General features: G+C 39.1%; 1 protein-coding gene across 1 annotated transcript; it reads left to right on the forward strand.

Moving 5' to 3' along the window:
- The first annotated feature begins 301 nt into the window (after positions 1 to 301).
- On the forward strand, positions 302 to 16,930 carry LOC121516650 (NACHT and WD repeat domain-containing protein 2-like). The gene is made up of 10 exons (XM_041798036.1): positions 302 to 362; positions 505 to 593; positions 2,858 to 2,965; positions 5,657 to 5,854; positions 6,198 to 6,330; positions 6,411 to 6,550; positions 7,317 to 7,667; positions 7,926 to 8,027; positions 9,921 to 10,695; positions 13,723 to 16,930. Exons 1-10 carry the CDS (start codon positions 302 to 304, stop codon positions 16,824 to 16,826), a joined length of 5,061 nt encoding a protein of 1,686 aa, XP_041653970.1. The 3' UTR covers positions 16,827 to 16,930.
- Positions 16,931 to 17,885: the final 955 nt, after the last annotated feature.

A 17,885-nucleotide genomic window follows, 5' to 3' on the forward strand; every position in this document is an offset into this window, starting at 1 on the left:
TGTGTTATTCTGCCTTTGCTTTTATTCTCCTTTTATGTGTACTTATGTGTGTCCCAGCCTGTATTCAATTGTGTGTCCTTCATATTTGCATGCATATGTTGAACAGAAGCTCAGTCACTAAAGGTGGGCGTGATCATGATAACACACTCTGTAAACACTGGAGTTTCCTGAGTGGAGCAGGGGAAGGGAGACGGTGCAGAGAAGAGGCAGAAAATGTTCACTTACTGTTTGGGTCTTCTACATGTAAATACAACTTTTTCCCCTGAAGCTGTTGCTTTAAATCACAGTTTGGTTGAAAGAAATGGATCGATCTACCTGCAGCTCATCCTGTGTGAAACTCTATCTGTGCTCCAACCCAGAAGGTAAGTTTATAATACATCTAACTGAACTATCAGATTAATATCTTGACATTTGATAATGCAAATTATGTATACCATGTTCTTTAGTTGCACGTTTTATGTTATTTGTGAACAGAGCTGTGCTTGTTGTGTTTGTTATGTGTAGATAGCGTGGTGGAGCGTAGAGCTCTGAGAGAGAACGTGTTTCCCAAACTTCGAGAGCACTGCAGACTTACACTGGGACTGGACCTCAGGGTGATTACACTTTTCCTAAATTCTGTATAAATGAAAGATAATGATTCTTGAATATTTGTGTGTGGTTTGTTTCATATCAGACACACCTTCATGTTAAGCTTCCTCTAACATCAAATGCGTAAGTTGGTTGGGCAGTCATGCAGGCATTCATTGTATGCGTGGCACTTGAACACTCTTAAATGCAATGATGCAGCTCACATCTGCTTGACTTTCAAAAGCATCTTCCTACCAATCTCCTTCATACCACCCTCAACACTATTTGTTTCCTAATGTTGAGATTTAGAGCCATATATGGTCACTTTGGTTGACTTCCTTTGTGGCCTCCCCCCAACTCTCTGTGATAGCTGACCAGTGGAGATCAGTCAATACAGAGAGTGACACCACACCATCCAACCAATCAGCAACTGCCCAGAGCATCTCAAATTACCTGTTTCCTCCAGAACTTGAAAAATGCTGTTTTACATCTCTTTTGGTCCCACACAGATGGCCCTAACATCATAACTAACCATGATAAGTTGTCAAAAATCACATTATAAAGGTGAATAGTAACGCTAAGTGTCATGATAGGTTTTGTTTGCACAGGACTTCTACTGATCACTTACATTTTAGTGTGGAAAAATAGAGGAACCATACATGGACTAACACTCACTAAGGTATGTAAAATGTTGTCTAAGACATATAGCCAACTCATCTAGCAATCCAAACCAAGGGTATTTTATTGACAAAGAACTCATAATAATGTAGAATAAAAGTACTTTATTAGATAAAAAACTAAAGAGTGATCCCGTTGTAAGTTTTACTAATTCAAAGGAATTTTCAAGGTGGTAAAATAGGTATGATTTTTGGTCAGTTTTATAACTTCATAGCATTTTATTGAGGATATGTAGTTTTTATCAGTCTTATTTCTGCTTAAATTATTTAGACATTAAATATTTGTGATATCTTTTATATATCTGCGATGTTAGTCCATTTTAAAACAGTGTAACAGTTTTACTGTGGTGTAACTCATTTCTTATTTTTATTGTGAGTCCCATCACGGCTTAAATTCACTTAGTTATTCAATATCTGTGATTATCATTGGTGTCTTGTTGGACTTATAAGATAAAACTGATGATACCTCCATTTCTACAATATTTAGAAGCTGGTCATGTCTAAAACCATGTCTTGTGAAATGAATATTTTGTATTTAAATAACTCTTTAATGTGAAAGGTAATACTCATTAGACTCTGTATGTTTTTTTTTTTATTACTAGCATCTTAATATGCTTGCACTTCATGATTTATTTCTTAAATCATGAACAGGTAAGGAATCATCTATGGTTACTTCGTTGAGCTTGATTTTCACCAAAATAACGAAATATATATGTGTGTGTGTGTGTGTGTGTGTGTGTGTGTGTGTGTGAGACAAAAGTTATAAAAAAGTCTTGAGATGTTAACCAATAATATTCTAGGGGTTGAATTTTGAATTCCCAAGTATTTGAAGGAGTGCCCTATAAAGGGTTGATTACCAATGAAATCTGTCTTACCAACGTATTACTGATATATTTATGTAACTAAAATTTAATACCATTACTTTATTTACTGTATTCAAAAATATAGGATCATTATCGATATATTTAAGTGTTACAAATACTGATTCATGTAATTTGATCAAAAATGGTAAATATGGTGGTAACAGATCCTTGCAAAGGTAAGAGTCCTGATTAAAATTTGCTGTTTTGTCTGACTGAAAGTCAATTACAGATCCTAAATCCAGTTTATAAAACACAAAAACATTTTTGTTGTCATCTGTGATTAGCACATTGACTTTCAGAATAACTGACTGATCTAAGCACTTATTCAATCTGATTAAATTTGCTCACTTCCAACAGTGGAATACAAAAACAATACTGTTCTGTAGCTTCCAGATGTGTTTGTGTCTTTTATATTTCACACTACAGTACCTCCCTCAGGCTATTCTTGCCAACATGCAGTCAATTCTCCTCAACTTGACTTAATTAAATTTGACTATAAAAAGGATGAGCAGCTGTAACGTGACGCTGTGGGCAGTGTGTTAGTGTGTTTGTGTGGCAGTTCAGCCCTCGCGTTGTGCCATAATCTCTTTTCAGCAGCGAGCGTAATTAAAAAAGAAGGAAGAATATCACATTTCAGAGAGCCACCAGCAGGCACCTCAGTTTGTGCTTTTAGTTGAACAATAATCAACCATCTCTCCATGAGATGATTTCAACCATAAATGTTCTGACTGGTGATGTTTGTGTTTTCAGGTGATCGACCCGTTTGAGTCCAGTGATCCGAGTCGTTGGCCAGATGAAAACATCAGACGACAGCTGATTGAAGAATGCAGGGAGAGCTCTGCAGGACCCTTTTTACTGGTAAATAAATCACCAGGATTCAGTATGCTATGACCAATGTGTGTTAAGTCTTAGGTTTCTGGTTTCAGGTGTGGTTTAAGAGATGAAACTGTTAAATGCTTTTGTATTTGAACTGTTTTGTGGGTAGACAATTGGACTTAAACACTTAAAGAATTACTACAAGTAAACTTCTTGTGTGGTCTTCTGTTGAACCTATTTTATTTAAATGTCTTAAAAACTGAGAGGGAATTTCAGCTTTTGTTTTGGTTGGTTTTAGTTTTACTTCAGGAAGAGATCATTCTGCATGAAAAGGAAATTATAAATCATTTTCTGTAACATTTACACACAGAATTCCACAGGGAACTGCTTTTCCACCCTTACTGTTTTCATTTTACAAACTTCAGTATTAATTACAAAGATATCTCTACTTTGGCAGTAAAGGCACATATCAATTAAACAACCTCTACCAAGGCTGCTCATAAGGGCAGATAAAGGGGACAGCCTTCTGGGGCCCTGCCAAATGAGGGGCCCATGAAGGTTAGCTAAATCATGGTCCATTGTAAAGTTGTGACAACCATATTTTAGTTTTTACCATACTCATAAACACCCCTACCAAAGCAACAACAACAGAGTCAACTTTACTGCTGTGTGATGACCCATTTTGCTTAAAGTCCACTTGTCACTCATCCCAGGATTATGATCTCATTCATTCTCCATGTATGTCAACAATCTATGTGATAACTTGTCAAATGCTTCATATTATTTTAAGCAGATGACACCATTAGTTTTTTGTTAATGAATTTTGCAGGCCTTTGAGTTTTTAATCTGCTTTAAGTTCTTTTCAGTCTTGTCTGCAGAAACTTAACTTGGTCTTAAATTTGGATCAAACCAAACTCATGATCAATAAGTTCAAATACAGGTAGGTTGCCAGGGAACATCCCATCAATTTTAACTACACTCAAGGCTGACCTACTGAGCTAGTCCCAAAACTTTAAATATCTGTGCTTAGTGATCTGAGCAATACTTAGGTTTTTGGAGGGCGTTTTATAGGTGACCTAAGGTCTAAATGGGTTGAATAGACTGAATTAACACCCCAAAAAAACAACAACAACAACAAAAAAAAGGACAGCAAGAAGATGGTAGTCAAGGCATATACTGTACCACTCCTGAAATCTAGTGACAGTGCAACAAGTTTTTTTGTTTTTTTTTGTAAATTCTATGTTAATTACCATATTAACCTTTTCTTGTTTGCATTTGCACCAAAAATTTTTTATAAGGTACCTGTTGTCAGGAGTATATGGATTATAATTGGCAAAATATATTGTTGGATATTTTAAACTATTCATGAAGAATATTGAAAGCTGAAGATGAAATTCATGATTTCATCAATGACTAGTTGGACTCGACTCAACTTTTATCACATAGAAGTCAACTTCAAAAAATTTCTGGTGGTGTTAAAGATGGCAACAAATGAAATTTAAAGGGTTCATAGTGGCAAAAATGGGTTGAAAACATGGTGAAAAGGTGTTTAAAAACTGGCACTATTGAATGATTTCGACCAGGGAGGGCCCATTCGCTGGGTTTTTCAAGGGCCCAGCAAATTCACCAGTGCATTGCACATATGAATAACTGGATAGTAACAAGTTTTCTAAAGTTCAATGAACAAAAATGTAAGATTTTTCTCATAGGCCTGGACGTAGGCTATTACAAAATAATATGTCAGCCCAACTTGGTCCTCTTTCATTTAACAAATCGACTCCTGCAGAAATCTTAATATCGTCTCACACTCAAATTAGTTTTGCTATTTTATCAGTCATAACACAGAGAATACAGAACATAATCAGTTACAACAAGACCTACCAGAGAGAGAAGCTGATACTGTTTTCTTGAGCATGTGTTTAAAACCTCACAGTTGTTGTCCTATTAAGACAAGAGATGTAGGACAATAAGAAATTATAAGACTAAATTTTTCTGCTGTTTAAATTACTCTACCATAATGTCTTCCTTATACTGCACACATTTCACCCTCATCATTATTATAAAAAAGCTTGATAGTGAATTGAAAATGACATATAAAATAAAGCAAAGTCACACATGTTGTAGTTATACTAAAATATAATCATTTACAATTAAGAAGAAAATAATTTTCCACTCATGATTATGGTAAGAATGTACACTAGTGTCGTCAAAATTTGTGATTAATTTCAGCTGATTAATAACAGGGGTGAAAAAAGCTATTAAAAATGTATGTTGTTAACCGCAGATTGGGGCAACAACACAACGCACTTTGTGACTTTGATTGGAACATAAAAATTCTCTGTCCTTTTAATTCCTATCAAAAATTTTTGGGAAAAAAAAAATCCATATTTTACAGCATAACACCATCCTAGATTGACTAGTAAGTGGACAGTGTGCCATTGGTGTTCTCTTTTCCTGTTTTAAACTGGAAGAAACTTCTGATACCATTCAGAAACATGACCTGTCTGATTTTTTGACACTGTTTAAAAATCTACCAAAGATGCAATCTTTCTTAAATTATCAACATATGCAATTAATAAATACAAAGCCTATAATTAGTTAGATTATTTTTTTAAATAAATGACAGCAGTAATGCAAACCCTAATGTGAATAAATGTAGAATAACCAATACTTGAAAAAATGTGTTCACCAATATGTTGCTGTTTCTTTTGTGTCCACATGGTGGTGATGCAGGCTTTAATAGGACATCAATATGGCTCAGCTAGTCTGCCCACCCAGGTGGAGGTGTCAGAGTACCAGCTGGTGCTGCAGGAGAGCCAGCAGGCGGGGGTCAGCACCCAGGAGCTGGAGAGGGAGTACCAGAGGGATGAGAACAGCATCCCTCCCTCCTACTGCCTGAGAACAGCACACAACGTCACCTGCTGCTCCCAGGTGATCACTGTTCACCTCAGAAAACACAGTCTTAATCTCTTAATTAGCTTTTTACATTCAAAATAATAGAATTTGGATATTCTTTAAGAATCTATAAGAATTGTCACTAAAACAGGCATTGGCTGTGTGCAAAATATAATGAAAAAATGTCCAAACTAGAAAACGTTTCTTCATTTTTTTTCTCACTGTTAAAACCCTGTAAGAATTTAGGTATAAGTTACATTTGTAATATTTAATCATCCTTTGTTTCATCATACTTTTATGATATAAATATTGTGTTTTTTTAGATTTGTCTTTATCTACACAATAGATTATCTTAACATCTACAAACTTTTAATTTGAGTTGAAAGACGAGGAGGAGATCGATGTGAAGGCTAAAGAAGAAGAGCTGATGAAGGTGTTTCAGACTGCTGTCAGTCAATGTGTCCACAAAGGTCTTATGACTCCTGAGAGAGCCCAGAGCTACTACCGGTCAGGTGAGAATTATGTCTGTTTGTGCGTTTTCTGTTTGTGATGTCAAAGTAAGTTTGATGTGCCCTTTATTGTTTCTCTCCAGCCTTTGACGCAGATCTGCGATTTGCACTGGGCAACCGTCCTCACAGTGACATCATCGGACGCTGCCTGGTATACATCAATAAGGTCATTAATGCAGAACGACAGGGGCTGAGGAGGTCCAAAAATCAGACAGAGTTGGGGGTAAGAGACCTTGATAGTGATCAAGGTCTTCTAATAGTTCATAATAGTACAGTGTAAGGATAAATGACACTCATTCATGCTTTCATAACCTCCCGCCTGGACTACTGTAATGGAGTCCTGTCTGGAGTTCCCAGCAAAACCCTGGACAGGCTTCAGTACGTCCAGAACTCTGCAGCTAGAGTTCTCACCCGCACTAGACCCTGGCAACACATCACTCCGACCCTCATCCACCTCCACTGGCTCCCTATCAAGTCCCATATCAACTACAAAGTCCTCCTCCTCACATACAAATCTCTCCATGCTCTGGCTCCCCAGTACCTTTCTGATCTCCTCCATCCATACACACCGTCCCGCAACCTTTGATCTTCAGACACCCGCCTACTTTCCATGCCCAAAACCAAACTCCGAACCTATGGAGACAGAGCCTTCAGTGCTGCAGCTCCCACCCTCTGGAACACTCTTTCTGCAGACATTCGTAGCGCTCCATCTCTGGACATTTTCAAAAAACATCTCAAGCACCACCTGTTCACCACAGCCTACAGTCTTCACTAAACCACCCCTTACACTCATCCTACCCCTCACATAGTTTGTCCATGTATATGTGTTCCTGTGAAGCGTCCTTGGGTTTCTTGAAAGGCGCTATATAAATTCAAGATATTATTATTATTATTATTATTTAACTGTGGCCAACATGCATTCTAAAACATCACTATATTTGGCTCTAACTTCATTTTTATTTTCCTTTTATCACATCCTGTATTTTCAGACTGCCACATTCAAGCAAGAAACAACTCCCTCTGATGAAGAATTACTGTCAGAGCTTTGTGACAACTTCCTGCCCAGTCTCATTACTCCCTTTCGCCTACCGGTCTACACCACTGCTACTGAGTATGACCGTCGCCATGGTTTCACGACAGCGAGGAGGCAGGGCTACGCTGAGTCTTTGTGCCAGCACGTGTACTCTAACCTGTTGGAGTTGATCGACAGCGTGAATGTATCAGAAATCAGCGAACACTCTCAGCTCGGCGATGCTTTGGCCAGAGAGCAGTCCAAGCAGGAGGAGCTGTGTGACATCCTGTCAGGATTCTATGACATCATCCGGACGGAGGAGGAGCAGGTCAGGATGGAGGGTTTAGATATGATAGCTTTTTGTGCAGATATGATAGCTTCAGTTTGACCGTGTGACAATGAATAACTGAGTTCAAGGTTCGTTGTGTGGCAGGGACTTACTGATATCACAGTTCTGTATTTTATGATTCAAATTACATTATAAATGTTTTTCGATCCACTTTCCAGTGCTGTGACACCTTGACAAAACTTCATTCCAATAATGTCTTTCCCACTTTTACCTCAGGATTGTTTTCATCTGTTGCAGATCAGAGCATATGTGGAGCAGAGCGAACAGCAGTGTCCTCTAGTAGTTATGGGAGGTCCATGCACAGGAAAGACAGTTCTGCTGGCACACTGTGCTCTAAAGGTAAATTAACTGAAGTCATTTTGAAACTAAGACGGGGTCTTAATATAGCCTATGACATATTATTCCAGTGCAACTGTAAACATTGTGTCTAGATTACAAGTACAATCTCAACTACTTCTTTTCATGATAGCTGAATGTTTTTTTTCAATCACAGTGTCTTATTGATACTAGTCTATGTTACAAAGTCTCATCATAATTTATGCTCTAGGTTTAATTGTAAGCCCATCTGGTTTCCTACCTCACCAGCATATTCTTCACTTTAATCTTTCCCTGTGAGAGATGTTACAATGTCACAACAAACTGTATATCTTGTGTGCAAAGAAACAAATAAAACATAAGGCCCTTTAAAGTTAATTAAATTAAAAGTAAATTCTCAAAGTAACAAGCAGCTTCATGTATGTTTTTTTCTCACAAGACCATGACCTTCTGAAAATGACGTCATATTTGACAGAAAGAGAAACAGGTTACAGAAAGTTAAATCACTTTCAAACCATAAATTGTAGCCACTTACTTTTCCCCCCTTTGGAAAGTGTTCTCATGATGCTATTCATGCCTTAGTAGCCCTTACGCAGACTTTTCTAGCAAGCCTAGGGCTTGGGTGACTTTCCGGGCCATTTAAAGATCAAACTCACGCCAGTAACTCTGGTATTAAAGGTCTTTTTTTTAATCAAATCTTTAATTAATTTTTTGATTATTGCTGCTGCTAGCAGCTAACGCTATCTGCCACACTGTCTGTTTTGTATCCCACAATGCACCGTGACTGGGCTGTGACAACAAATAACAGACAGTTCTGTCATCATACTTTGTCAAACTGTGTGTGTATATCCTGGTGGAGAGGGCTTAAGATAATGGAGAGATAGAGAGACAGTGAGTCTGTAATGTGGCCCTCCGTGTCTCTGCAGACAGGAACTGCTTCGAATAATGGTTCAAATAAAGCTAACACAAAGGAGCACAAAGACTTTTTTGTAATGATGTGAACATTTTAAAGACTTTTTGTCACAGCATGTTTTTTCCACTGTTTTGATCCACAAGAGATGGGAGAACAAGTGTGCAAAAAGTCATTATTGTTCACTGTGTACCACACATGAAATTCTTAATTCCTTTTAGGTTTTTTTCTTTTGTCTTTACAGTCCCATTACTTATTAAAATTCAAGTGGCATTACTGCAGCACACATATTCTTAAAGACCAGGTTCTCAAGGCTGTTCCAAGCTTGACTGTGTACCAGGGTTGATGTTGACCTGCCCATAATTCAGTAGTTTTAGCCTCTTAGATAATGTGCATATTTCTGATTACTCTGACTTTGACTTGTATTTTAGCAAAGAAAAAAGTACTGTTGGGTTCTGGGAAACTTGTGTTTTTTCAGTATAAGCCATTTCATTGTATAAAAGTTGAATAAATGTCATGAAAATAGTCACAAACACAAACTTTATGTGACTTTGACCAAAATTAATCTTCCATACATTCCTTATGCAAGCTTGTAAGCTACCTCAGGCAGACTACTCAAACTTCACAGAGTCATACCTTACATACGGCATTTTGTAATCTCCTACCACACACATCCTCACAATTTGGTGACCCAAGCTGCAGCATTTTCAGTCTCTCCTTCTGCTCTGTCATTGCGTTCTGTCTTGTGCTAGCGCTGTACGTAAAATCCCATCACCACCAGTACATCCACTTGTATGCTCCCACTGGGGGTTTAAGATACCATATAATCACCCCTCAAGTTCTGCATAAATCTGTGAGGAATGATGAAATCAAAGCCTGCATGCAAAACGCAAACTGTATTTCTCTCTGAATATTGAACCATCACAAATGTGTATAACATAGTTCCACAGAAATCTACATAACATGGTCTTGATATGGCGTTAACTAGTGTTTGTCTCTCTTCACAGATAAAGTCCTGGTTACCAGACTGTGATCCTGTGGTGATTACTCATTTTTGCAATTTTTCAATCAACACATCTCCAGAGCACCTGCTGTCACGGCTGTGTTATCAGATTGTTGCTCGCTATAAAAGCAGATCTTCCTCACAGCAGAACATCAACAACCTAGAAGATGCAAGTGCTAAAACGAACCTCAGTGACCAAAACTCTAACTCCCCAACAACTACTATGAATCCTGATCATAAACAAACTAACAAGGAGCATGTTTCTAACCAAGACTTCAGCAACACACCTTTCCCAGATCTTTGTGTCATCAGGAAACCTGATATTTGTCTGTCTGATCTTCAGCAACATTTCGCATCCATCCTCTCCCTCCTTCCCTCAACTAAACAGCCTCTAATTTTGATCCTTGCTGGCCTGGATCGTTTGGAAAAAAACTTTGGACTTGAAATCATTAAAAGTCTCCCCTTACTTCTTCCTCCTGGAGTCAAACTCATCCTGTCAGTCTCCTCCAACCGTGCACAAGTCCTGCAGGCATTCAGTGCACAAAGATGTCCATCTTTATCTACGCTAGAAGGCGGTGAGAGGGAGTCAGTTTATGTCTGTGTGCAGCTTGGACAGGTGGACAGGAAGCAGTGTTCGAGGATGTTGGCATCACTGCTGAGAAGTTCAGGGAGGAGGGTGACATCAGGACAACAGGTGCTGGTGAACCAGGCGCTGACTACTTGTTATCTGCCTCTCTATGCTCGACTCCTGCACAAACACACCTCACTCTGGCTCTCCGGTACGATGATGGTCTGATGATGTTGACTGGGATTCAGTTTGTCAAAAAGCAAACAGCTGGTTTTGGACATTCAATCAATCAATCAATCAAACTTTATTTATATAGCACCTTTCAAACAAATTTAATGGCAGCTCAAAGTGCTTTCCAGGACTGTGCAAAAGTGATTGACAAAAAGGTATAATGGTAAAAAGGTTTAGAGACTAATGCACACACAAGTAGTTTACTAAAACAATTAAAAAGATGAAAGACAAGAAAAGAGACAGAGAAAAAAGACAAATCAGAAAAGGGAAGAATTTATGAAATAAGAAACATTAAAATTTGCATAAAACAGTAAAGGTTGAAATAAAACAGTGATAAAAGATTTAACATCCCAAATAATCCAAAGCCTATAAAACTGGAAAATAAAACATTGATGATCATAACTAAAGTTAAATAAAATCCTAAAAACCCTAAAATCAAGATCTCTATAAAAAATAGAATAAAACGGAAACAATGATTGTGATAATCTGTATAGTCACAAAAATTATAAAGTAGTACATAAAAGCCAGACTAAATAAGTGTGTTTTTATCTTGCATTTAAAAAACATTGCATGATGATAAATGGAGAATAGAATTCTTGTTTTGATTGGCTGTCCAGGCCAACAAGTATTTGTTCAAAATAGAATAATTACATCTATTTTTTGACATTTCAAAACTTCAGCCTGATAGAACTCCTGTCCCTTCCATTAGCTGCAAATGAAAGCATGACACACATCACTATACTGTCTAATACATTAGAAACTAAAAGCTTTAGGAAATTTGTCTGTGAAAAATGAATTATTCTCAGCAGAAATCAGCAGATTATTCTCAGAGGGCACATGAAAAGCCATGTACTCTGTTTTATTATTTCTTTAGTTTTAGTTTCTGTTTTTGTGTATTTTCAAAATCCAAGATCAATTAAAAACCCAATATTTTGCAAAATGTTTCAAAGACGCTAATGCCAGTAAACCATGTTGAATAAAATCACAATGTTTATAATACTTAAACCGAAAGCCCAAATGTTAATTTTTTTGTTGGTTTGGCACAGGATTGTATTTCTGGTGTGAGCTGGCTCTTTACCCCTAGTTGAGCAAGACTTATTTACAGTTTTAACTACCAAATTAATACCCCATACAATTACAAAGCTGAAAAGTAAATGCAAAGACAAATTCAATGATGTTTATTTACTCTGTTTTTACTGACTGTCATGTTGCTAGACATGACGGATGCAATATCCACTGGTATGTAGAAGTACATAAAACTAGGCAATTATAACAAAAACAAAATGAGATGATCTCGCCCCAAAGTGCATCAGCCCAGGAAAATGCCCCACATGCCAGATTAGAACTCCAGCCCTGGTTTGTGTTTTTCCTTTGATTCATTGAAAAAGAAAGACATTCATTCCTTCATTTGACATTATTTTAAGAGTAATGATCTTAAGTGAATTGCTGTTTTTCACTACAGAAGATTTACAGTGTCAGTTTGCATAAAAGATTTACACTTGCCAGGTTTCAGCCAACACTGTTAAACACTTTGAAGTCAAAGGTCGAAACTTGGGTCCAAACTGTTTAACAGTGTTGTTAAATACCCATATACCTAGATCTGCGGTTTTGGTTGATCTAAATCTTCAAGAATTATTAAAGGCATGACCCGCAATAGCTTTCAATGATGTTGAGAGTACAAATCAGAATGAATAAAAAGAATGGTACCAACATGATTAAAAACAGTCCCATACAAAGGCAGCCTGTTGTTATGTTGCAGCCTGATTAGTGTTAATTTCATTGACTAAAACTATGACTAAATATGTTTGTTGACAGCCTTTTTTATCCATGACTAACACTAGACTAAGACTAACAAAAATAGATCTGTGATGACTAAAACTGAAAATAATTAAATTTTGTTTTTATCAAGATGACTGAAACTAGACTAAAATGTAATGTAGGTTTTGTCAGACATTCAAAATCTGTGATATTTCTCCACTGTGGGTTTATCTGTCAAGAAACAATGCATCTGTATCTATTCTGCCTCTCAGCTGTAGAAAGCAGGGACCCCAGGTTTAGCAGGGTGTGTAGAACACACTACATTGACTTGGTACCAGATTTAGGCAAGAAAATAAATGCTTGGACTAGAAGTAAATACTAAAATGTGAGGACTTTTTATGGACTAAACTAGACTAAAACTAAAAAGGGTAGAAATTGCTAAAATTTGACTAAAACTAAAAGACACTTCATCTAAAGACTAATACTAAAATTAAAAATAACTGCCAAAATTAACACTGAGCCTGGTGTTACAGCTGAGAAAAAGTTATCTCATTTCATTTCAGCTGCACTGAAGGTTCACAAGAGCACAGTGGTCTCCATAATTCTCAACTGTAAAAGTTTGGCACAACCAGGACTCTTCCAAGGGCTGGTCAGCCAAACTGTGCAGTCAGGGGAGAAAGGCCTTAGTAAGAGAGGTGACCAAGAACCTAATGGTCACTCTAACTGAACTCCAGATTTTTTTTTTTGCAAACTCCAAGTGGGCTTTTAATTGTTTTGCACTGACATGAGGCCTCTACCCACTCTGCCATAAAAGCTCAGATCAGGAGGGCTGCAGTGATGGTTGTACTCCTGGAACTTTGTCCCATCTCAACTCAGGATCTCTGTAGCTCAGCCACAGTGACCTTCGGTTGGACACCTCTCTTACTACTCTCTCTCAGTTTGGGCCAGTGACCAGCTCTTGGAAGAGTCCTGATCATGCCAAACTTCCTCCAATTAAAATCATGTAGGCCACTGTCTGAATACTCATGTAAATGTGATATTTTAGCTCTTTTTTCATAGATGTGCAAACATTTCTAAATTTCTCTTTAAACTTTGTCATGATGGGGTACTGAGTGTAGATTATAAGGGGTCTGAATACTTTCATGAATGCACCATAGGTGCAGTTGACCTGTGATATCACATGACGAGTTTCTTAAATAATCACGTGATGTTTCTGTCTCTCTGTTCCCTCTTGTTCTGTCATTATCAGATTCAGATGTGACGGAGTCATCTCTCCCTGATGGCGTCCATTCTTCTATTTCTGCACTACTGGATCATCTGGAGCAGAAACATGGCCGCCCTATTGTGGCCCGCGCCATCTCCTACCTCACCCTCTCTAGTACTGGACTCACTGAGGCTGAGCTTGCTGATCTGCTGTTCACTGATGACATGGTTCAATCTAAGTTTAGCCAGCATTATTCAAACCCTTCCTCACTCAAGCAAATTGATGTGGAGAGACTTCTCTTGGATTTGAGGGCATTTCTTATAAGAAGGACAGTCCAAGGGTCAGAAGTTTTGTGCTGGGTTAGCAGACATTTCAAACTCATAGCAGCGAGGAAATATTTTGATACTTCTGCACTGAAGAGAAAAATTCACTCAGTGATGGCAGACTACTTCAGTGGAAAGCAGAAATTTGAAACTATCAATAACGCCATCCAAGGGGAAACTGCTGTAGAGAAGCAGCCGTTCATCTTCCCCACTTTGTCCAACAAGCTTGGTCGAGTGAACTTGAGGAAAGTCTTAGAACTGCCTCATCACTTGAAAGAAAGCAACCAATGGGAGGATTTGGAGCATGGGTTGCTGATGTCTTTTGGGTTTCACCAGGCTATGGTGCAAGCAGGACTCTTGAAAGATCTGGCGGCCATGCTGGAGCGTGAAGAAGAGTCAGTCCACTTGTGTTTCTCAAGGGTTAAAGCAATCCTAGCAAACATATTGAAGTCTGGTTCCTGCCTACTGCAGAGCTCGCCGATGCAGCTGCCCACACTGATCAAGACAAGCGTCCTTCCTTATCTTGAGGTCTTTCCTGTACTCAAAGGTTATGTCAGGGAGATTAGAGATGAGAGGAAGAAAAGAGGAAGTGGATTAGGAGTAGTGCTTTGCCCAGCTCCCTCCTCGGTTCCTTCTGTCCAGAGTTCAAAGCAAAGTGCCAAAACCAAAGACGTTTCTGTAACTGAGGCAGCAGGGACAGTGTGTGGAGTTGTAGTGGAGGTGATGGAGGACGGCATGGCTTGGGTTTGGACAGGCTTTGGGTGTGATGCTGTGAAACTGTCCCTGAATTCTGAGCAGGAGAATCTTAAATTTTCAGGAGTGAAGAGTAGTGGTCAGTTGGTTCTGCTTTCCTCACAGTGCAACAAGCTTTTCTTGTGGGATGTATCAGGTGCACAAATGTTCCTACAGGTCAAAGGCAATTTTGAGTCAGGTCAAGAAAATATGAACAAACTGAAGGGGTTTGTTGCAAGTCAGAACAAAGTGCTCATGTGGTGGGAAAAGGAGAGTTTTTTAAGTGTGTTTGACATCTTCAGTGAGACATTGATTCATGTTCAGTGTCAGAGCTTGGTGACTTGTTTGGTTTGCTGCTCAGATGGCCTTCACATTTACTGTGGGCAGGAGGACGGCACAGTGTCCATATTTGACACCAGTAAGGGCAACCTCATTAGCACATGTTCCAATGCTGACAACAGTGCAGTCGCCTCAATAATTCTTTGTGAAGAGAAGTTACAAATGGCATGTGTTAACAAGATGGGGAATGTAACCCTGTGGGAACTGGCTGCCCAGTCTAAATCACCAAGATGTGTCAAAGAAGTCTCTACTGGGGGTGAATCTTCCAACATCCTCAACACAGATTATTCAGACAAACATGACACTTTGCTGGTGTGCCACTCTCACCAGGTTACACTGTTGGAAACTTGTAACTGGGAGCTGTGGGACCAGTTCTTGGCTCCACAGGGAAGGACCTTCACTCAGGCATTGCTCTCCCTGGGCAGCCACCTTTTCCTGGCTCTGTTAGAGGACTGTCCCCTTATCTTGGTGTGGAGGGTCAGCTCAGGGCAGTGTGTTCTCTCCTTAGAAACAAAACAAGAGCCTTACACTCTTCTCAAGACAGCCCAAGATGTTTTTTGTATCGTTAATGACGGCAGCCTCAGAGTGTGGGACTCTGAGATGATAGAAGCTGCAGGCACTGCTCCAAAAATGGGTCTCAAAGTCCAAGAAGTGGTAGTTGAAGGAACAGGAGAGTGGTTCTACACCTCTGATGGGTCAGAGACGGTGTGGAAGTGGAGGTTAAAATCAGGACTTCCTCATGCTTACTTCCATCATGATGGTCCTGTGGAAAAACTGTGCCTTTCTCCTGATGGCGTCCACTTTGTGACACTCTCAGGAGGTGAAATTTACATTTGGCAGATAGAAACTGGTCAGAACATCCTGCGTATCAACGGCAGCAGAGCAACACACATCCTGATCACTCCAAATAGCCAGTTTGGTGTGAGTATTTCAGATCGATATTTGTCTCGTGTTTGGAAGCTGTCACAAGGAAGCATTGTGTGCAGCATAAACCAGTTTCTATCTGATGCACAGGTGTCGCCTGAGAGCACCTTCCTTATTGGCCTTTGTCGTGGAGACTTGTTGGCAGCAAGTTTGTGGACAGGCTCGATAAGTAAGCGGTTTTCTTGTGTGGTGAGCTCGGAGCATATTGTTGCTTTCTCAACTCTTTCAGAGCACCCAGACTTTGTGGTGGTAATGGCCACCTCAGGTGCAGTGTTCACATGGAAAGTAGCAGAGGAGACGGTATGCATGCACTTCCAGCTGCCTCATACGTTCCGCTGTCAGCCACAAGACTTCCACATGTCCTCTAATGGGAGCTATGCCCTACTGTCCACTGAAAACAACACTATAAACCTCCTGGATCTATCCCAGGTCAGACTGTGTTCATTCAGGGCTGACCATCCAGTCACCAGAGCCTGTTTGGATAAAGCTGGGTGCTATGTTGCCTACATTTCCCGCCCCAGCATTCAGGAGAAAGACTGTGTCTGTTCTCTGCATGTGAGACCTGTCCTCACGGTTGTTCGACTAATAGACGGGGAAAGAATAGGAAGTGTGCGTTTTTGTAAGAATCCAACCACTTTGGCCATGTGTAAGCAACCGTTTGTGTTTGTGGGTTTTGAGGATGGGTCAGTGGGTGCTTACTATATTGCTGATATCAAGATGAATGGCGAGGAGTTCAGGTTCAAAGAAAATGATCAGATGAAGCAGTGCCCCTTCGACAGAGAACCACTCAGCTGGTTACACTTAGCAGCCCCTAATGTCAAATGGCCATAGGGTTGTTATACAGTGTTGTTAGGCTGTGCAGATATTCACTGTGACAGCACATAAATGTAAAATGTAAATATCTCTACATAAATAGAATTACCATGTGAAACTTAAAACAGACCCCCCCCCCCAGACCATAACCCTGCTTTGAAACTGCAGCTTTCAGTTTCAGTTTTTTTTTTATGAAGTTACACCTCCTTGGAGGCAAAAGCAACCAGCACCTATTTGAGTTTCTTTTTTGTACAAACAAAACCAATAGACTTCCACTATGTTTATGTGCTCCACCTGTTACATGAAAAATCCTCTTAAAAAATTAATGTAAAATAAATACCTTATTCATATCCCTGTTTCTGTGATAAAAAGAAATGTAAAGTTTTAAATATTTGCCTTCTATCTATCTATCTATCTATCTATCTATCTATCTATCTATCTATCTATCTATCTATCTATCGTTAGTGCTAAACAATTTGCAAAAACAATCTAATTGCAGTTTTCCCCCAATATTTATCTACAATCAAGAACACTCATCATACATCAAAACAATTTAATTCACAAAAAGGATATGCAGTTTTATTTGGCGGAGAAGGCTCTGCTCACAAGAAGCCCCCTGAGTTGGCAAGCAGCATGACTTGACTTTCCAGGATGTGCAAAGCTAGAAACCCCGGTATGGATATCACATTTATGACAATGTATACTGAAAACAATGAAATAATTTCAGAGGTAATTAATCCATAGTAGCATGAGTCTGAATATAAGGGTGCAATAAGCTTTATGCTATAAAGGAGGAGGCTGGGGTGGGGGAGGTGAAGCTTCACAGCAGCAGTGTGCTGTATCAGCATTGATTCAAGCAGGAATTAGAGAGAAATGTCTTTTTTTTTTTAGATGGACCACAGTGATGGTGTGATTGGCTGTGGGAGCTGGGAGGCAAAAATTGGTATCAGCTGATTGTGCCTGGGGGCATGACTACCATGAACTAATCCTAAACTTAATATTAGATAGAATAAACTAGGGCAGAACAATGAGAACATGTATTATTCCAATTATATTTGCTCATATTGCAAATTTGTT

Source organism: Cheilinus undulatus, linkage group 2, assembly GCF_018320785.1.
Source record: "Cheilinus undulatus linkage group 2, ASM1832078v1, whole genome shotgun sequence".
Classification (NCBI taxonomy): domain Eukaryota; kingdom Metazoa; phylum Chordata; class Actinopteri; order Labriformes; family Labridae; genus Cheilinus; species Cheilinus undulatus.

Bases quoted from the DNA above. Each gene is read 5' to 3' on its own strand.
- LOC121516650 (XM_041798036.1), top strand. From the start codon at position 302: ATGGATCGATCTACCTGCAGCTCATCCTGTGTGAAACTCTATCTGTGC. The intron at 2,966-5,656 runs GTAAATAAATCA...GTGGTGATGCAG, and splicing joins CTGCAGGACCCTTTTTACTG to GCTTTAATAGGACATCAATA. The intron at 6,331-6,410 runs GTGAGAATTATG...GTTTCTCTCCAG, and splicing joins CCAGAGCTACTACCGGTCAG to CCTTTGACGCAGATCTGCGA.